Here is a 22,692-nt window from a genome sequence, read left to right as displayed (position 1 = left end):
AGGAAATACTGCGTTGAGAGAAAGAATGGCAGATATAGAAATTTTGAATCCTTGGTACTCTGCAGCTTTCAGATATTTCTTAAAGGATATTTTCTGTACGCCATGAGCTGTTGAAACGTTTATTTGCCGAAATTGGCTTTCGGATTTATAACCCATCATCAGTAGCATCTGATAGAGCGGAACAAAAACACTGTATGCACATTGACTTCAACAAAATGCCAACTGTATGTTTAGTAGCAGTAAGACAACTCTCTTTACATTATGTACCTCTACAGCGGTTATATGAGTGTCAGTTAATATGATAAGACCCGAAATCTGTCATGTAGTGTAGTATGCGGATTGTCCTGTGTGTTACTGATGTGAAATTTTAGGCAGTGACAATTTTTGATAACATTCACACAACTGTCGTATGGTGTAAACATTGAACTGAGAGGTCAAATAGTTATTTCTAAAGTAATATTTATTTATATCGGTGAGACGCTTTCAAATATGTAAATTAATATGTTAGACAATTGGTATATGAAGGCAGGATATACAAAAGGTGTAAAAGTGCAACACCATCCAACATTTTAAGACAGATTAGATACTTCTATATAATATTGGTTTGGAGTCTGTGTCGTGCGTGTAAAGTTGTCCAATTTCGAGTGACATGGTGGATCATTTAGCGCATTTATTACTTTTGTGATCTCTACCTTTATAGACTATTTGTCTAAAACTGTATTTTACGTATTTGAATGCGTGTCACTGATATACGTATCTTGATGTTGTCGTTGTTTTTGTGGTCTTCAGTCCAGAGACTGGTTCGATGCAGCTCTCCATGCTACTCTATCCTGTGCAAGCTTCTTCATCTCCCAGTCCTACTGCATTCTACATCCTTCTGTATCTGTTTAGTGTATTTATCTCTTGGTCTCCCTCTACGATTTTTACCCCCTGCGCTGCCCTCCAATACTAAATTGGTGATCCCTTGATGCCTCAGAACATGTGCTACCAACCGATCCCTTCTTCTAGTCAAGCTATGCCACAAATTTCTCTTCTCCCCATTTCTATTCAATACCTCCTCATTAGTTATGTGATCCACCCATCTAATCTTCAGCTTTCTTCTGTAGCACCAAATTTCGAAAGCTTCTATTCTCTTCTTGTCCAAACCATTTACCGTCCACGTTTCACTTCTACACATGGCTACACCCCATACAAATACTTTCAAAAACGACTTCGTGACACTTAAATCTAAACCTTATGTTAACAAATTTATCTCCTTCAGAAACTCTTTCCTTGCCATTGCCAGTCAACATTTTATATCCTCTCTACTTCGACCATCATCAGTTATTTTGCTACCCAAATAGAAAAACTAATTTACTGCTTTAAGTATCTCATTTCCTAACCTAATTTCCTCAGCATATATATATATATATATATATATATATATATATATATATATATATATATATATATATAACAAAGAACAGCTAATGTAGACTCTTTGACCCGCAGATCCACCTTATGACAGTTATGCCAAACGTTATCAAGAATCGTCACTGCCCAAGATTTGAAAGCAATAACATACATACACAATAAGCTGTATACTGTGTCACAGGGCATATTTCAGAACTTTTCGTATTAAATGACACGCATGTCAGTGCTATGGAGGTACATAATGTAAGTAGACTTGTATTACTGTTGCTATGTGCACAGTTATGGTATTGTAGAAAGAGAAGTGCCTACAGTTATTTGTTCCTTTAATCAGATGACACTGATGACGGGTTATATGAGCGAAAACCGGTTTTGAGAAATAAATATTTCAGGTGCAGATGTAGATATGAACAACAGTGCCATCGCTATTTCAAGAAAGGCTTGGGTTGAGCGTTATCTTATCGATCAACACCCGTCTCCTGCACTATATCAGGCTGCTCTCGCAGATCGAGAAGCGAAAAATCTAGAAGCAACGCAGCGAAGGCACCTGAGGTGAACAGGTGCAGCAACAGAGCTGCCAACACCGCATGCAAGGCCATCGTAAAAACACCAGAGAGGAGTGCAGCCATGAGACGTGTCTCGCCACCCACGGAACTAGAACCGGGCTAACGCGAGTCGGCGTATGGCTGCCCTCCTTACTGGCAACAACGATCATTCCTTGGGACATGGGAATCGTTCCCTGCAAACAGGGAGCCAACGAACAATGGATGGGGTAGATGCCCTCCATAGCGCCCAAGGAACTGGTAGGGCGGATCTATGGACTGTGGAACGATTGAGTGCATAGTTTAATGTGCCAACAAGAATTGAGGGTATAATAAGAGTAGACATAGATTTGGTAACAGGTGTAGTCTTTATCTATAGTAGAAATAGTTTTTTTAAATTTATTATTGGTATTATTAATAGTGGAAATATTTTTGGTGATGGGAAGTAGTATTGCGTAGGATAATTAAGTAATAATGTAAATGCATAATCTGTGTAAGAATCAATACAGCCTATGTTTAAATTACAGGTAACAGGCTACAGCTGAATGAATAAATAAATAACAATTAAACTGGTCCAGTAACTCTTCATTCTAGCCAGTAATCACCAGACTGTAAACCTGTGTAACCAACTGAGCGTTGTGGAGCAGAGATGAAAAGGACAGAGTTAGTTGATAGCTGGAACTTACCTCGACGAAGCCCTGGCATATCCTGACGATGATGACGCAGGCGGGGTGAAGGGACGTCGCGCCCGGCACCAGAAGGTTCATGAACGACGAGATGGCGATCGCCGTCCCGAATATCCTGCGCACACCACCACCACGTCTTTCCGGTATCTGCAGCACAACTAAAACCTCCAGCATCGTCTCAGCCACCAGCTCTCTGAGCTAAATAAACCCGACACCACTCATCCATTCAGTCAGGATTGTTTTAAATTCGAAGCTGGGAGAAGATATTGCACCGATGGTGTTATACAAATGTTTTCCTCTGCTTACAGGAATAATCGTCCTGAAGGAAACTTCGTAAAGCCTCAAAACCAACCAACACATACAGTCAAAGCCTAGAAAAGAAGAAAGAGAAGAAGAGGAAGAGAGACGACGCACCATGAATCTGACAGAAATCGACAGATGTGATGTACATGTATAGACAACCAAATGACTACAGTTTCAGAAAAACTGGATGATTTATTCAAGAGAAAGAGCTTCACACAATGAGCAAGTCAATAAATCAATTTTGGCCCTCACGCAAGCAGGTATTCGGTTTGGAATTAAGTGACAGAGTTGTCGGGTGTCCTCCTTAGGGACATCGAGCCTAATTCTATCCAATTGATCTGTCGACAAAATTCCGAGCTATTTGGAGGGCCTTGCCCATAATCCACCAATTTTTTTTTCAGTTGCGCAGAAATCCGGTGACCTTGCTAGCTACGGTAGAGTTTCGCAAGCATGAAGATAAGAAGTAAAAACTCTCGTCGTGTGCGGGCGGGTATTATCTTACTGAAATGTAAGCCCAGGATGACTTGCCATTAAGGGCAACAAAACAGGACACAGAATACCGTCGACGTAACGCTGTGCTCAAAAAGTGCTGCGAATGGCAACCAAGGGAGTCCTGCTACGACATGAAATGACACTCCTAGTTGTCGGACTGTATGGCGGGCGACAATCAGGTTGGTATCCCACTGCTGTCTGGGGTGTCTCAAGACCCGTCGTCACTGGTCATTGGGTTCAGTTCGAAGCAGCACTCTCTGAAGACAGTTCTACTGCAGTCAATGACATTGCAACGGGAAGACGTGTCTGGAAACACACCAGACAGTTGTGGGATACCAGCCCGATTGTCGGCCGCCATACGGCTCGACGACCAAGACTGATAGTTTGAGGTGACATTTCATTTGATAGCAGGACCCTTTTGGTTGTCATCCGCGCCAACCTTACGTCAAAGCGGTTTGTTGCACTTCATGGCAAGCCATCCTGGGCTTACATTTCAGCAAGATAATGCCCGCCAGCACTCGGAGAGAATTTCTACTGCGTGTCTTTGTGCTTGTCAAACCCTACCTTGACCAGCAAGTTCACCGGATCTCTTGCCTATCTCGATCATTATAGACAGGGAACTCCAGCCAGCTCGGGGATTTGATGATCGAAAGCGACAATCAGACAGAACTGTCACGAAATCCCTCAGTAAGGCATCAAACAAATATATCGATCAGTGCCAAGCCTAACAACTGCTTGCATATGGAACAGGGACGGACGAACGCATTATTGACTAGACCAACTTGTGAAGGTCTTTCTCTTGGAAAAATCATTCAGTTTTTCTGAAACTGCAATCATTTGATTTTCTGTACATATACATCACATCTAACGATTTTCGTTCCATTCGGGTAACTCCTTCATGGTACATCGTTTCTTTTGTCTTAGAGTGCATGAAATGGTAACAGGCTTCTTAATGATACACTACTTTTCAAAAAGGAAAAAGTTCATAATAAGGAAAAATAACATATATTGTACGTCTACGCACTAAATGACGCTTGAAATATTTATGAAGTATTACTAACCTATTAAATAGAAGCAAAGAGATGGTGAAGGCAGCGAAAGGGAAGACAAAAGATGGTAACAAATGGTTTAAAAACGTAAATAACATTGCTCATAGTTGATAGTCATAAAAATTATGAAATGGTATTTTCATTTCATAACGTAGGGGAAAAACGAGAAAGAGGACACAAAAACAATCTAGATAGATGCATGAACACTTGAACATTTACTTAAGTGGAAATATAAAATGTGGAACGGAGGGGTAACAGAAAGAAAAGATGACAAAATTAATTTAGTGGAAATCCTTACCACTAGACGTGGTAGGTTGGTTTGATATATAATAAGACCTTTGACATAAATAAATTTGTACACGAAGTAAAAATTGGAGGCAGATAGATAGATAGAGAGAGAGAGAGGGTAGACGAGGACATGAAACAGTTTTTACAGATACCATCTGATAATTCTGTGAGTCGTATTGCTCATATTTCATATGTTGTGTAATCTTACATGTGATACTTGGTTCCCACTATTGCTAAATTCTTATTTTGAGAACTGTGTGGCTCAGAATATTCATTAATGTAACTGCATGATCAGTAGTTACACGATTTTTATTGTAGCCTGTTCTCTCTTTTTGTTTTAATTTCCTTAGTGTAGGGACTGTTCTCATCACTAAAGTAACGTTACAAAAACCTAAAAGCAGAAGATGATATGAGTCTAGCAGTGTATGTAGTCTTTTCTATAAATGTTTCAGGTAACGTAAAACTCTCCACCTGTGTGACTGAGATATTGCTTTGTGACAAAACATAGCTTTTTATTCTTAAATACGCCACGTCACGTCCCTATTCAGCATATAGCTCTACTTCTGTGGCTACCATTAGCGATAGAAGCCGCTGACCACAAAGCCATTTTGTTTGTAAGTGGAAAAACGAGGCTGTAGGTTTCCTGGAAATTGTATGCTATAGTTGATAACTTTGACGAGATGCCCAACTGAAAGTAAGTTGATATAAATGTGCAGACCATACTGCATAAGAATAATACTTCATAAATCTTTTTCTGCCACTGGAAAGTGAATTAGTTGTTTCCTTAAATAAGAAACGTAACCTTCGTGACAGCACACATACCTGTGGAAACAAGTGTAACAATTGAAATCGCAGAGACCAAGTTTCATTACTGATTTTATGGGAATTTGTGACTGGTTTAGTAAAAGAGACAAAGTTTTATTCCCAATATAACATTTTTTCACAGTATAACGTGCAATTGCTCAGAATACTGTACTAAATGTGTCATGGCTGTTTTTCCCATTCAATTGAACTTACGCCAAGCAGTCTGAGCTAATCACCTTGCTTAGACGCGTTTGAAATTTTCTGCTACAAAAGAATGCTGAAGATTAGACGGGTAGATCACGTAACTAATGAGGAGGTACTGAACAGAATTGGGGAGAAGAGAAATTTGTGGTACAACCTAACTAGAGGAAGGGATCGGTTGGTAGGACACATTCTGAGGTATCAAGGGATCATCAATGTAGTACTGGAGGGGAGCGTGGGGGGGGGGGGTAATTAATCGGAGATGAAGAGGCTTGCACAGGATAGAGTAGTATGGAGAGGTGCATCAAACCAGTTTTTGGACTGAAGACCACAACAACAAAAGAGGACGTTAAGTGTATGTGTTGTGATTTATTTTTTCTCTTTCGGTTCCATTAAACAAATACGTAAACGTTCAAGTAATGTGGGCCAGATAATTTGTATCCAAGTTTGACAAATTCAGTTTCGTGTTGCTTAAGAAAACGTGTTACAGCGTTTTCGAACCTTTCCGAATGACACAAGACAGAAATACGTAAAGCAGTATAAAATTGATACATTTAGTGGTCAATACTGGCTCAAATGGTTCAAATGGCTCTGAGCACTATGGGACTCAACATCTTAGGTCATAAGTCCCCTAGAACTTAGAACTACTTACACCTAACTAACCTAAGGACATCACACACACCCATGCCCGAGGCAGGATTCGAACCTGCGACCGTAGCAGTCCCGCGGTTCCGGACTGCAGCGCCAGAACCGCTAGACCACCGCGGCCGGCTAGTGGTCAATACTAATATCAGTTTTGGAGTCTACGTTCCCTGTATCAGACTTCATGCTTCAAAGTTTATCCGAGCTTGCAGTGAGGAGTACTTAGTGACAATCAAGATTCCATATTCCGAATACCTCACTGCACATAGAAATTCTATTGTTATCAAGTTCAAAGGATAAAAGTTTCAAAATTCCATACATATGGAAATTAAATATCGTGGTATATATTTCTATAAAGTTGTCTCACAAAAGCTGCTGAGAGTGTCACAAAGTTACCGAGTTTTATGGTACACTAAACAATAAATAATAATCCAGTGAAAAGGGCACGACAAGAGTAAGTTATAGCTGTCTAAAATAATTACAATCTGCTTTCCGTCTTTAGTTGCAGAGTTATTGGACAGTACTGTTACAATCTTCACAGTTGTTCAGATTCAGTGTAGAAGATGGCTCTTTTTTTTCTTCTTTATGCATACTATTTCAGACATAGTATGCATTTGTTGAGTAAAGTTAGTTGCTATTAATTTGCCTTTAGAAACAAAATGTTGTGAACCCGAAACTTTTTACAAGTGTGTCCTTCATCAAAGGACAACCATGTACGACGGACTTTTTCTTATCAAAATGTCAGTTCGTGGGACTGAAGTAAATCTAGAGAGAGGAAAGTTTGTGACAAACGTTTTTCTGAGCAAGTATAAAGAGAGACTCATAAAATTGTACAACTGTATAGTTATAACTGTGTGTCACATACTAACATCAGAGCAGCCCATGTGTCTGACAGATCAGTGTAACTACACTTTCCTACAAGAGACGAGAATTTAATCTGGAAACTCAACTAGCATTTGGCGATTATGGACACGCACTTGACAGAATTCACAGAGACTAGCTATTGGAAATAATGAAAAAAAAGAAGAATCCTTAAACATCTCATCTAATTCGCAAAGAGTATCTATACGGAAGTCAGAATTAGAAGTGACACGGGTAAAGTACTAACTTCTGAAATACAAATAATCAGGGAGTAAAAAAGAGTGTGGCGTGTCACCAACACTATTCGGTATCTACTGTATATAAACGAATACAATCAGGAAATGGGCAGGAGATAGAACACCATCAGGTACAAATATTGGAAGGAATAAAAATATTAACACGATGTTATTGTGAGATGATCAAGTTACCGTACGAGACAGCGAAAATAAATTAAATGGCATTACATAAACTAAATGAGATAAGTGCAAGCTATACTCTGAAACAACTAAAATCATGGCCTTTTTACGTATTCACCACTATGGTCTAAAGAAATCCTCAAAAATAAATAAATAAAACAGGTAACCCACTTCCAGTGTTTAGGATGTGACACAGCATATGATCAAGATATGGATACACAGAAATAAAGTAATACTTGCAGGAACAATAAGAAGAACATTCAATGATAAAAAAGAGAAGAGAGACAACTGAAATTTTATACAGTCATGGAAATTCCTATTTAATTATATGTGACAGAAAGTTTACGGCAATTAGCAGCATCAGAAATTAAATTTCTAAGATATTTGAAAAGCTGTGCTAGGGGACACAAAATAAGAAAGGAAGTAGTAAGGAAAGAATTAGGAATCCAGCCAATAACGCAAAAGCCAAATCAACACAAAGAAAAATGGAGAGAACATGTACTTCGTATGCTGGTACAAAGGCTTCCTAAACTAATAATGGATTGTAAACCATGGATCGAGAGAAGACCAAGGATGAGATGGTGAGACCGGAACACGTTCTAGGCGTAATCTTCGGGAGGCAGCAGGAGAAGAAGAGGACATGTAATTCTAGCCGGTACGGGTATTGCTTTTCTTGTCTCCAAAGTGGAATTTAGAAACTCTTTAAGGTAATCGAAAAGTACTGAGGTCTGCAGTAAAACAAGACAGTTTTATAAGAAGAATTCCTAAGAATTTCTTCGTTACAACTGAATGAGCACTAAAATAAACTATTCTTATTGTACTTAGTTTAATCGAAATATTTTTGGTTTCACTCTGCGATATTTTGTTAGTGGCAAGTTGTTAGGCCTACTCAAGGATAAGAACAAGACTCAGAGGGTCGTCGATAGCATTCAGCAGAATAAACTTTTTGTGTCGAGGGTGAGACATCCCAAAGGTCGTCTCGGATCGACCACCGGCTGCATGAAACATTCAGAGTTCGTCCGTGGGATTCGGCAGCTTCGCAAATGTTGAGGAAGAGAATATCACGCAAAGAAGAATGTCTCTCCCTGGACTCTCCTCTGCTTTCTGTATGCGGTCACCTAACAGGTGCGTCGAATTTTGGTACCCAATCATTATTTCTGCCATCTCTTTCACAATTTTGACGTTTAGCAAGTGGGCAGCCTCCAGTATAACACTTTACATTACTTTCGTATTTGTCTCACTTATCTGAGTGTACTGTATAAATTGGGTGATGCATTCCTGTTAAATTCCGTTGCTGTGGGGTTAGTGTAAGTATGTGCTTTTCCTGTCTTTGCATTCAGCATATTGGATCACGTTGCTCATCGTTGTTTCCCATCTTTCCAATTCTCTGTTTTCTCCCGACGTAGCTTTTCTCTTTCTTCAGCCATTTTGTTGCATATTTCCCTTTTCTTCTTCCTTGGAAGCTTTCTAAGTTTACTAATTTATTCTTAAAATATTTTATTTTTGATTATTTTCGGTAATTTGACATTTCATTACTCATTTCGGCAACTCATGTTACAGGTAAGTTATTCTCCAGAAATAAACGAATATTTATTTTGTTAGTCTGCTCTGCCTGTGCTCATTCATTCGGGGGTTCAAATATTTTTTGTATGTTTCTGATTCCAGTCACCTGCTGTTTTGAAAGGTGTATTGACTGAAGATGAAGTGACAATCACGAACGTGGTAGAAGATCTGAGTGCATTATGCCTAGAGTATGGAACGTAGTTTATCGCCTCGTAAGAGTTTTGGTGCTGCAATGACGCTCTAAAGCGAGCACGGACATAATCTATGGAGGCAGAGAGCTTTATCTCAGCATGCGGCATCTCCAGGAAGTCATGTACCCAATCAGATGCTGTCATCTGGGCATCAAGTGGAAGCCTCGCCTCTTTCACGACAGACAAACCCTGACCACGATAATGGAGGCAGTCATTGTGAGCTTGGAATTTTATCCGAATTTGTCATAGGAAGTTAACCACGAAGTTTTTATCCAAGTGGATCTAACTGCAGTCTTTTCGACGCTCGTGTCTAATGGATTGAGTGATATTATTTACCACTTGAGGAACAACCTAATGCTTAATTGACAAGATAACAACACAACTCATTATTTATGTGCGCAATGCAGAAGAATCTATGTAATTTCAGCACTTTACACTAGCACCACTACCACAGCCATTACCTACACCTAGTGTAAATGTGAAGTGCCTTTAAACGCGGACAGCCTTCAGTGGATCTAAAGGTAGCTTATGAACGAATAAAAGTTCTGGAAACCTTTATAGAGCGGTTCGTCGCAATATTAACACAGCACCGCCTATAGAAGTAATTCGATGTTGTTGTTGTGATATTCAGTCAGAAGACAGGTATGATGGAGCTCTGCAAGCTAGTCTACCCTGTGCAAACCTCTCTGCATAACTATTTCAACCTACATAAATTTGAGCCTGCTTACTGTTTTCAAGTCTTGGTCTTCCCCTAAAATTTTTTACATTCAGCACTTCCTTCCAAACTGAGGATTTCTGGATGCTTCAGAATATGTTCTGTGACCCGATACCTTCTTCACAATCATATATATGCAAGACTTAAAGCAAGTCAGCTGCCAACCAACACTACATATCCAATAACAAAATGTTGACAGTTAAATAATAATTTCTATTAATTGTCTCAGGCCACAAAAGATGCCTACCATGATTAGGTGAAACGTGTTCTGTAGAAAATTATAATGAAAATCACACATAATTTTGGAAACGTGGTGCTGTCTTGAGCAAACACAAATTCTTCTTCAACACCCATAAATGTTTCTTTGAAGTTTCACCACCACCAATGGGTTCATTTTATGTTCCGTCAGATTTCAAGTAAAAACGTTTGCATGGTAATATATATACGCCTGTTGGATTCTAGTATTTATACTCATAAGAATAATCCTGATTCATTGAAGAAGACAGACTGTAGCAAATATTAGCTGCACCGTAAATAACAGACAGCTACACGAGTATGACTGTGCGATATTAACGTATATATTTTGCTACCAGTATATTGAAAACAGGTACCATAATCCCAAAGCTGTATACATTATCATGCAAACTGTTATATATGTTATTTGAGAGAAAGTGATATGAACTCACTGATGATGGTGACACTGCACCGAAAAAAGTATAGGTGTTGAAGAATAATTTGCGTTCGGTCCACGCAGGAGAGAGTGTTGTGCATTAGAACATCTTGCAGACTTTCTCTTCTAGCCAGACCTATAATAGAAGTAGTAAGAAAAACCAGTTACAAATTGAATACATATTAAAATAGGAGCTATTTCCACTTTCTAGTCAGATAAGTTGTTAAGACATTTAAGAAAGTCAGTTCTTTTGGAAATACCGCATGTTCCGTAGTAAGAGCTTTACTTCCAAGAATAACTATCACTGATGACTCAATGGTATCTTGTGAATAGCTTTACTGTATTATAAAACACTTAAATGTGTGGAAGTAGTATACACAGACGTTGTACAAAACACAGTCTCATGTTTCCGCAACAAGAAAACTGGTTATAGAGGTCTCAGGCGAGCATTCCTTCATGTGATTCTAAAATCCGTCACTAGATTATCGACCAATAAATATATTGTGTTTAAAGGTGCAACACTCTTCTCTCTCTCTCTCTCTCTCTCTCTCTCTCTCTCTCTCTCTCGCTGTCATTATTGGCTTAGGACCGTGCCCATACAACCATCTCAACAGTGGAAGGACGATATGACAGTGTGTTTCACAATTCAGAACATTCATCAGTTGCGAGTCATATCCTGGTACGAAGTTACACAGGCTTAAGACTTGTCATGTGATTCTAGGTAGGTGATTTTCGTGTCAATAATAATGATACGAAGATAATAAAAACATAACATCTGTCACCGAGCAGAGAATATCTCTGACATGGCCGGAAATCGAAACGGGCTCCTTGCTGAAGCAATAAATTAAAATTTATACCTTGGCCAGGACTTGAACCCAGACTGCCCGCTTATTAGGCAGATGTGCTAACCAGTACAACACCGCACTGCGTCTACTACAGCTGGAAGTACAACCGTTGTCCAATGTCCTCCCAAAGAGCAACTTCACACCTTCAGCCCATTTTCCTTTTCTTAAACCGAAGCGCTCCAATGTTGGAATAGCACGCTCGTTTTGTACGAAATGTCGGAATCTTGCCTGTGCCTCAGGCGTAAGTGAACTGAGATTTTTGATACTCAGGCACCAGACAATCTGAGCCCGTGCAGTGGTGGTAGCTACAGTGCTATGACGCCGTAGTGGTTAGCAAATCTGCCTTGTAAGCAGGAGCCCCATGTTCAAGTCCTGGCCGTCCTACAGATTTTAATTCATTGCTTCAACTTCTGTCCTTGGCGAAGCGTACATTCAGTTGCGTATGACGCATAACATCTATTCTTACATAAATGATGACTGTAATTCAGAGTATTTAGGAGTGGGAGTGAGGTGGTGTGGAACAGGATGCTGTAGTCGTTGGACGCACCTGTTGGCCGGGTAGGCGGACGCCAGGAAACCGCCGGGCACCTGCGTGACCAGGTAACCCCAGAAGAACGAAGAGTCCACGGCGCTCTCCACGGCCACCGTCCAGTTGAACACCGCCATCTGCCAACAGCAAGCCGACACCTCAGCAGAGCGCCTCACAACGAGCTAAACCACACTGCTGGCCATTAAAATTGCTACGCCAAGAAGAAATGCAGATGATGAACGGGTATTCATTGGACAAATCTATTACACTAGAACTGACATTTGATTACATTTTCACGCAATTTGGGTGCATAGATCCTGAGAAATCAGTACCCAGAACAACCACCTCTGGCCGTAATAACGGCCTTGATACGCCTGGGCATTGAGTCAAACAGAGCTTGGATGGCGTGTACAGATACAGCTGCCCGTGCAGCTTCAAAACATTACCACACTTCATCAGGAGTAGTGAGTGGCGTACTGTGACGAGCCAGTTGCTCGGCCACCATTGACCAGATGTTTTCAGTTGTTGAGAGAATGTGCTGGCCAGGGCAGCAGTCGAACATTTTCTGTATCCAGAAAGGCCCGTACAGGACCTGCAACATGCGGCCGTGAATTATCCTGCTGAAATGTAGGGTTTCGCAGGGATCGAATGAAGGGTAGAGCCACGGGTCGTTACACATCTGAAATGTAACGTCCTCTGGTCAAAGTGCCGTCAAGGCGAACAAGAGGTGACCGAGACTTGTAACCAATAGCACCCCCTTACCATCACGCTGGGTGATACGTCAGTATGGCGATGACGAATACACGCTTCCAAAGTGCGTTCACCGCGATGTCGCCAAAAACGGATGCGACCATCGTGGTGCAGTAAACAGAACCTGAGTTCATCCGAAAAAATGACGTATTGCCATTCGTGCACACAGGTTCGTCGTTGTGTACACCATCGCAGGGGCTACTGTCTGCGATGCAGCGTCAAGGGTAACCGCAGCCATGGTCTCCGAGCTGGCAGTCCATGCTGCTGCAAACGTCGTCGAACTGTTCGTGCAGATGGTTGTTGTCTTGCAAACGTCCCCATCTGTTGACTCAGGGATCGAGATGTGGCTGCATGATCCGTTACAGCCATGGGGATAAGATGCATGTCATCTCGACTGCTAGTGATACGACGCCGTTGGGATCCAGCACGGCTTTCCGTATTACCCTCCTGAACCCACCGATTCCATATTCTGGTAACAGTCATTGGATCTCGACCAACGCGAGCAGCAATGTCGCGATACGATAAACCGCAATCGCGATAGGCTACAAACCGACCTTTATCAAAGTCGGAAACGCGATGGTACGCATTTCTCCTGCTTACACGAGGCATCGTTTCACCAGGCAACGCCGGTCAACTGCTGTTTGTGAATGTGAAATCGGTTGGAAACTTTCCTCATGTCAGCATGTTGTAGGTGTCGCCTCCGGCGCCAACCTTGTGTGAATGCTCTGAAAAGCTAATCATTTGCATATCACAGCATCTTCTTCCTGTTTGTTAAATTTCGCGTCTGTAGCGCGTGGTCTTCGTGGTGTAGTAATTTTAATGGCCAGTAGTGTAGTTAAAATTACTTGCCAGTTGACGTAATGCAACACAACCTTTTCCCTTACTTTAAAAAATTCAATAAAAATATGTAGAGAATACACCTTGTACTACTCATTTACATAATTTGAAGAAATTGTATTGGTGAGATTGGTTTCAGAATCCTAAGATGCTGTTTGCATATCTTTAGTATTTATATCGTAAAACAAGCTAAAAAGGCTACAGTACTTCTTCTGTCATGACAAGATTTGTGTCCTGTTGCTTCTTTGACTGCTTCTCCGTTGGTTATATATTGTAAATTTCGCTCATGTAAAAGTGGTTTTTAATAATTACTTAATTAATTGTGTAGAGGCTTTTATACACTAGTCATATCTGAAACACTTAGTCTTATAGATTGCCAATTAATCAAAACTATCAGTTATTATTTCACAGGAGGTCGATCTCAATAGGGGTGCGGTCGCCATTGTTCAATGACAAGACGATCTGAGCTCCATGTCGGCTCTTTTGTGAATATTTTGCCTCAAAGAAAGAAACTATCGTCGTAGAGGCGAAGTCCAATAATTTAATTTTCTTTCTTTTCTATCAGTTTCGCGATGTTTCACGGTCAAACAGTCAATGGTGGCCGAGCTTTTCTAGGCGCTTCAGTCTGGAACCACGCAGCTGCTGCGGTCGCAGGTTCGAATCCTGCCGCAGGCACGGATGTGTGTCATGTCCTTCGGTTAGTTAGGTTTAAGTAGTTCTAAGTCTAGGGGACTGATGACCTCAGATGTTAAGTCCCAAATCTTGGAGCCATTTGAACCAAACAATGAACAACGACGGAAGCCACCCACAACGCACGGGCCTGAAAATCTAGCGATGGAAGAGAAGGAATGAAGTTAATTTAGATCCTAGTACGTAAAATTTTTTAACAGCAGTTTTTATTCTATTATTTGGGATGGCCTACAGCGAACAACGTCGAATGTAAACTCTTGCTTCTAGGCAAAGTTTCCAGAGCGAGGCATTGATGTTCTTCGTTGGCACAAATCCTGGGTTGTAATTTAACCTGCGTCATTGTAAGTCTGCTTGTACCATGTTGAGATACATGGAACGGTACAGCGTTTGTTCTGCTTATTGCTGGCCTTAAAACATTTGGATATGAGTAATTCTTGCTCTTATAATTGTTGACGACTTCAAATAATTTTTTGATATTACTTTGTATAAATAGTTTTTTGTAGTTCTTAAAATCTTATTATTTACTTCAAATAATTTTGTGATGTTAATGCTCATTGGCGCCCTTAAATTATTTTTATCCTTGTAACATATTTTTTGATATTACTTTGTATAATTTGCTTTTTGTAGTTTTTAAAATCTTATTATTTGCTTTAAACAATTTTGTGATGTTAATGCTCATTGGCACCCTTAAATTATTTTTATCCTTGTAACATTCAGTTTACTTGGTGTTGCTTTTAAATAATGTTTTATGTCAATGTTCATTGGCACCTTTAAACTATTTTGATTTTATTTGTTGACGCCTTTAAAATATTGTGAATGTAATTGCCTATTGAGGTCTTTAAACTATATTCGGTTCCTTACAATTCAGTAATTATATTACTTTATCGAATGTGCTCAATTTAGCAGGGGCTGCCTTATTTGTAATATTGTTTGTGAAACAATAAATCTCTCACTTTTCCTGCTGTGTCTCCCGCGTCCGGCCATCCTGATTTAGGTCTTCCGTGATTTCCCTAAATCGCTCCAGGCAAATGCCGGGATGGTTCCTTTCAAAGGGCACGGCCGACTTCCTTCCCCGTCCTTCCCTAATCCGATGAGACCGATGACCTCGCTGTCTGGTCTCCTTCCCCGAAACAACCAACCATCAATCATTCCTGCTGTGTCTGGGTTCAGGCGTTTACCACTCCTGGATCCTCGCACCACGACCCATTTCATGTTATGTTTATTAGCAACACCTCACCTTAATCACTATGATGGCCAATATTCCGCACTAATATTCGGTACTCTCGTATTTTGCACATTGGGGTACAATGCGGAAATGTATTGCGCGTCCTCCGGAAGTGCAGGCTCACGGCATTAACCTGTACGCCGTTATTTACTGCCTTATATAAACTACATAAGCGTGTTCTTGATCGTAAGATTGGCTCGGCGTACAATCGCAGTCGTTCTACCCCGCTGTCAGAACGCCACATCCATCACGAGTTGCTAACCCCCTTTTTGCCGGTCCGCCGCTGAACGAAAAGCGCATCAGCGGCGCGCCGGGCCGACAAAAGGCGCATTCAGCCGGCGGCCGCCGCTCGGCGTCTAATTGCGCGTCGAAGCGTGAGCGCGCGCCACGCGGCCGGAAATGGAGAAACAGGGCGCCCGCCGGAAGCGTGACGTCACGCACAGTGAATGGCGCCATCAGCACGCGGGGGTTCCCCGGCTTCCGCAAGGTGCGGGCTTAATAGTCAGGAGAATGTCGCTGCCGCTAGGACTACCCCGTGTGCGCAGAGGGCGTTAGAGTGGGGGAGAGGGAATCTAGTAAATATATTTGGCAATATTTTGACGTGAAAATGTGTATTCACTCGTCAGTCGAACTTTCCTTGACAAAATACCGTCAGATCCGAATCGCTAATAGCGACGAGACTAATAACGCAGACCGAGCGAGGTGGCGCAGTGGTTAGTACACTAGACTCATATTCGGGAAGGCGACGGTTCAATCCTGCGTTCGGCCATCCTAATTTACGTTTTCCCTAAATTTCTCCAGGAAAATGCCGGGATGGTTCCTTCGAAAGGGCATGGCCGTCTTCCTTCCCCATCCTTCCCTAATCCTATGACACCGATGACCTCGCTGTTTGATCTCTTCCCCCAAACAACCCCCCCCCCTTTTCCCCCTGTCACGGGAAAAGCCACTAATAAGGTATGAACAGTTATTAACCCACAGAGTAGAAAAGTGGAAGAAACTAAAATTTTTCTTATGTTCACGCTAGCATACCCACAGGCGATACCAGACGGTGATGGTGACATACCTATGCATCACAAAGAAATACACTCCTGGAAATTGAAATAAGAACACCGTGAATTCATTGTCCCAGGAAGGGGAAACTTTATTGACACATTCCTGGGGTCAGATACATCACATGATCACACTGACAGAACCACAGGCACATAGACACAGGCAACAGAGCATGCACAATGTCGGCACTAGTACAGTGTATATCCACCTTTCGCAGCAATGCAGGCTGCTATTCTCCCATGGAGACGATCGTAGAGATGCTGGATGTAGTCCTGTGGAACGGCTTGCCATGCCATTTCCACCTGGCGCCTCAGTTGGACCAGCGTTCGTGCTGGACGTGCAGACCGCGTGAGACGACGCTTCATCCAGTCCCAAACATGCTCAATGGGGGACAGATCCGGAGATCTTGCTGGCCAGGGTAGTTGACTTACACCTTCTAGAGCACGTTGGGTGGCACGGGATACATGCGGACGTGCATTGTCCTGTTGGAACAGCAAGTTCCCTTGCCGGTCTAGGAATGGTAGAACGATGGGTTCGATGACGGTTTGGATGTACCGTCCACTATTCAGTGTCCCCTCGACGATCACCAGTGGTGTACGGCCAGTGTAGGAGATCGCTCCCCACACCATGATGCCGGGTGTTGGTCCTGTGTGCCTCGGTCGTATGCAGTCCTGATTGTGGCGCTCACCTGCACGGCGCCAAACACGCATACGATCATCATTGGCACCAAGGCAGAAGCGACTCTCATCGCTGAAGACGACACGTCTCCATTCGTCCCTCCATTCACGCCTGTCGCGACACCACTGGAGGCGGGCTGCACGATGTTGGGGCGTGAGCGGAAGACGGCCTAACGGTGTGCGGGACCGTAGCCCAGCTTCATGGAGACGGTTGCGAATGGTCCTCGCCGATACTCCAGGAGCAACAGTGTCCCTAATTTGCTGGGAAGTGGCGGTGCGGTCCCCTACGGCACTGCGTAGGATCCTACGGTCTTGGCGTGCATCCGTGCGTCGCTGCGGTCCGGTCCCAGGTCGACGGGCACGTGCACCTTCCGCCGACCACTGGCGGCAACATCGATGTACTGTGGAGACCTCACGCCCCACGTGTTGAGCAATTCGGCGGTACGTCCACCCGGCCTCCCGCATGCCCACTATACGCTCTCGCTCAAAGTCCGTCAACTGCACATACGGTTCACGTCCACGCTGTCGCGGCATGCTACCAGTGTTAAAGACTGCGATGGAGCTCCGTATGCCACGGCAAACTGGCTGACACTGACGGCGGCGGTGCACAAATGCTGCGCAGCTAGCGCCATTCGACGGCCAACACCGTGGTTCCTGGTGTGTCCGCTGTGCCGTGCGTGTGATCATTGCTTGTACAGCCCTCTCGCAGTGTCCGGAGCAAGTATGGTGGGTCTGACACACCGGTGTCAATGTGTTCTTTTTTCCATTTCCAGGAGTGTAATTAACACAGTATGTCGTTCGTGTACACGAGCACATGTTGCCACATCGGCACCAACTGCCAGACACAAGTTACATAATCAGCGAAATGTCAACTGAGACGGCGAGAGAGAGACGGAGATGCATTTTTTACCTCTTGGTACATGAGGCGACAAGCTTTACCTTGGGCGCAATAACACCTTTCAGAGACTTGACAGCGCAGTTAAGAGCCTGTAACAAATCGTTAAGCGAACGCAGCGGACGAGGACCGCTAACCACTAGTAATGAAGAAGGCCACATTCGGTCATGACGAAAGCAGTACCTCCCGCCCTTCTCCATAAATACCGCTTTTCTCCAGCTGTCAATGCAGCTGGTCATTAGGATCGAGGCCGTTCGCGTCGAAGCACTTGATTTAATGATTATTACAGTGTAGTGACATCCATGCGTTAGATGTTCCAGCACTCCTCATGAAGCCACTACTCGCCATTCTCGAGATAACATCCAAGTAACTATGACCTGCCGCTCGTGGATCATTGCATTGGCCGCCGCCTACCACATTGCTGATAGGGAGACTGAGGGTCTTCCAGCAGCTGTATATCGCACGGTGCTTATTGCACCAACATCAACGTCAGCGCTGGGTGAGAGGGCCATCTGGTGTCTCTGTTCCTGATCATAGTTGCAGTGCCAGAGCCTGCCTGTCCGGTGGCACCAGGATCAGCCAACTAGACGACTTCCGACAGCACTTTACATCCTGATGGGTCGTTGCAGGTCATCATCGCCTTCCGGAGCAGGATCGGGAATGTTTTAACAGAGTATGGGGCTCATACTCACGTTACGGCTTCGCCTGCAGGCTACCACAGAGCTGCCCACAAGAATTCATTCGAATTCCTACGAGGTAGAATGCAAAATTTTCGGGACAGGTGCTGCCATCTGGAAAGCAGGAGTAGTAGATCTTTGCAACACTAGGTGGCGAGAGTGGTGTTCAGCTGGAAGGACGTGTTGCGTGTCCACAGTGATTTCCGTAATAGTCTGTGTTTGGTGTGTGGCGATTTTACGATGGATCCGCGAACAGAACAGCGTATGTGTATCAAATTTTGTGCGAATGTCGGGAAAAGTGCTGAGACCCTTTCATTGATATTCAACAGGTATTTGAGGGACAGAGCATGAGCCGTACGCGTGTGTTTGAGTGGCATGCTCTGTTCAGGACCGCCCGTACAGACGTCGAAGATAATGCTCACATTGGAAGGCCCATTAGCCGCACAACACCAGACATTGTTACTAAACTTCGACAACTGGTTCGTGCGAATCGACGTCGAACCATTCCAGACCTTGCGAATGAAGTGTGTGTTGGTTATGGTCCATGTTAACGAATGTTGATGATGAATTTGGCAGGCACAGAATCGCCGAAAAATTTGTGCCAAGGATCTTGACTGCCGATCAGAAGGCACAGCGTGTTGAAGTGTGCACGGTCCTTCGTCAGACCACATCTGATGACCCAACCTTCTTGTCACGGGTTGCCGGCCGGAGTGGCCGTGCGGTTCTAGGCGCTACAGTCTGGAACCAAGCAACCGCTACGGTCGCTGGTTCGAATCCTGCCTCGGGCATGGATGTGTGTGATGTCCTTAGGTTACTTAGGTTTAATTAGTTCTAAGTTCTAGGCGACTGATGACCTCAGAAGTTAAGTCGCATAGTGCTCAGAGCAATTTGAACCATTTTTTTGTCACGGGTTATCACTGGCGACGAGAGTTGGATTTATGGCTATGAGCCAGAGACAAAGCAACAATCATTCCAGTGGAAGAGCCCGGCCTCTCCAAGACCCAGAAAAGCGAGACAGGTGAAAAGCAAAGTGAAGAGCACGATCATAGTTTTCTTTGATACCAAGGGAATTGTGCACAAAGAATTCGTCCCACCCAACCAAACAGTGAATTCCGCGTACTACTGTGACGTTTTGCGACGGCTCCGTGAAAACATGCGGTGACGACGGCCCGAACTTTGGCGTCGAGGGAACTGGCTGCTGCATCACGACAATGCACCCTGTCACACGTCCTTGCTCACCAGAACCTTTTTGGCAAAAAACGACATGGCGGTTGTACCCCACCCAACGTACTCACCAGATTTAGCACCTTGCGACTTCGCGCTATTCACAAAACTGAAACTCAAGTTGAAAGGCTGTCGCTCCGACACTCTTGAGAGTATTCAAGAAGCATCGCTGGCAATGATAAACACCTTCAAAGAACAGGACTTCCAGTAAACGTTTAACCAGTGGCAGAAGTACTGGATCGGTGTGTACGTGCGGATGGAAACTACTGATGGTGATGGTGACCATTAGTCCAAAGGTAAGGTTTTCGACAGGTGACAGCACCAGTCCAGAAAATTTTGGATAGCACCTCGTATTGTAGTGGCCTTTGCGACCGGCCAACCGAGCTGACAGAGGAGTCAGCGTAATTAGACTGTGTTACTCGCATGAGGAGTCAGCCGAGGCTCACAAACAGACACAGAATAGTCAATCTGACAGAATAAGCATTATCCAGCTCATAATATTCTATCAGCGCCGAAAGATGCTGTACAGATTCCAAAACACCATCCTGACAATGTAGAGATGTCTCCGCTCGTCACCGCTACACAGTGAATGAGCCCACAGTAGATACACCACGTTGACACATGCTTGTCATGCAGTATTTGGTTTTCGTGTAACGTAGGCCCTTGAGCGTTATTGTTACAACGAAGAAGCTTTTGGTGAAGTTATAAACTGATGTAGTGCTGACATAGGTTTAGCTAGGGCATTTATTCGGGTGTCATGATGAAAAGCTCATGGAGCACTACTGAGACGCATACTGAGACAAAAAAAGTTATATTGAGTTGAACATTACAAATTAGTGATAGACGTCAGTCGTGAGCCGCTGCAGTTTGAAAGGCCGCGCTTACAAACTTACGACTGTGCTAGCGCGACTCCACTAGGGCGCCGTCAGCGAGAACGCACAACAGCAGTGCTGCCGCGAGCCGGACACATCGGGCAGAACTGTGAGTACAACCGGGCGAGTATCATAAGAGGGAACCCTGGGGTACTCTGAAAGAAGCCGAACCGGAATGATTGGAGTGGACGCGAGATAGCCGTGGTCAGGTTGGCGGCTGATGATGAAATGTTCTGACCCAACAATGGAAGTACAGCACGCATGATGTCATTTGCTATGGACATGTCTGCCCCTGGCAGTTCCTGGAAAGCATGAATTGGGGCGGAGCCTTGGGTTATGTGAGTGCCATGCAGCATTTCCTTCATTTCTGGTGCAAGTTGTTGTTAACCCTCTCCCTTATGTGGCAAGTATCGAGCTTATAGGAAACAGCTGGGAGTGTTATTATTGTGTACCTAAGTTCTTAGTCTCTGCAAGTGTGACTATTTGTTACTGTATGGTTATTATACATTTTCGTAATATGTTGTTGTTGTTGTTATTGTGGTCTTCAGCCCTGAGACTGGTTTGATGCACCTCTCCATGCTACTCTATCCTGTGCAATCTTCCTCATCTCCCAGTACGTACTGCAGCCTACATCCTTCTGAATCTGCTTAGTGTATTCATCTCTTGGTCTCCCTCTATGATTTTTACCCTCCACGCTGCCCTCCAGCACTAAATTGGTGATCCCTTGATGCCTCAGAACATGTCCTACCAACCGATCCCTTCTTCTAGTCAAGTTGTGCCACAAACTCCTCTTCTCTACAACCCTATTCAGTACCTCCTCATTAGTTATGTGATCTACCCATTCAATCTTCAGCTTCTATTCTCTTCTTGTCTAAACTATTTATCGTCCATGTTTCACTTCCATACATGGCTACACTCCATACAAATACTTTCAGAAACGTCTTCCTGACACTTAAATCTATACTCGATGTTAACAAATTTCTCTTCTTCAGAAACGCTTTCCTTGCCATTGCCAGTCTATATCCTCTCTACCTCGACCATCATCAGTTATTTCGCTCCCCAAATAGCAAAACTCCTTTACTACTTTAAGTGTCTCATTTCCTAATCTAATTCCTTCAGCATCACCCGACTTAATTCGACTACATTCCATTATCCTCGTTTTGCTTTTGTTGATGTTCATCTTATATCCTCCTTTCAAGACACTGTCCATTCCGTTCAACTGCTCTTCCAAATCCGTTGCTGTCTCTGACAGAATTACAATGTCATCGGCAAACCTCAAAGTTTTTATTTCTTCTCCATGAATTTTAATACCTACTCCGAATTTTTCTTTTGTTTCCTTTACTGCTTGCTCAATATACAGATTGAATAACATCGGGGAGAGGCTACAACCCTGTCTTACTCCTTTCCCAACCACTGCTTCCCTTTCATGCCCCTCGACTCTTATAACTGCCATCTGGTTTCTGTACAAATTGTAAATAGCCTTTCGCTCCCTGTATTTTACCCCTGCCACCTTCAGAATTTGAAAGAGAGTATCCCAGTCAACATTGTCACAAGCTTTCTCTAAGTATACAAATGCTAGAAACGTAGG

General features: G+C 43.3%; 1 protein-coding gene across 1 annotated transcript in view; it reads right to left on the bottom strand.

Moving 5' to 3' along the window:
- Positions 1–22,692, bottom strand: part of LOC126092787 (vesicular glutamate transporter 1) — a 169,955-nt gene that overhangs the window by 96,676 nt on the left and 50,587 nt on the right. Inside the window, exons 5-6 of the mRNA XM_049908515.1 lie at positions 12,226–12,344; positions 2,639–2,753 (exon numbers count right to left, since the gene is read on the bottom strand). Coding sequence (XP_049764472.1) covers positions 2,639–2,753; positions 12,226–12,344 — 234 coding nt within the window. The remainder of the gene's footprint in view (positions 1–2,638; positions 2,754–12,225; positions 12,345–22,692) is intronic.

The sequence above is a fragment of the Schistocerca cancellata genome, chromosome 7 (genome assembly GCF_023864275.1).
Source record: "Schistocerca cancellata isolate TAMUIC-IGC-003103 chromosome 7, iqSchCanc2.1, whole genome shotgun sequence".
In the NCBI taxonomy this organism is placed as follows: Eukaryota; Metazoa; Arthropoda; class Insecta; order Orthoptera; family Acrididae; genus Schistocerca; species Schistocerca cancellata.
The sequence above is the reverse complement of the archived record's forward strand: the minus strand, read 5'-3'. Positions and strand labels throughout refer to the sequence as shown.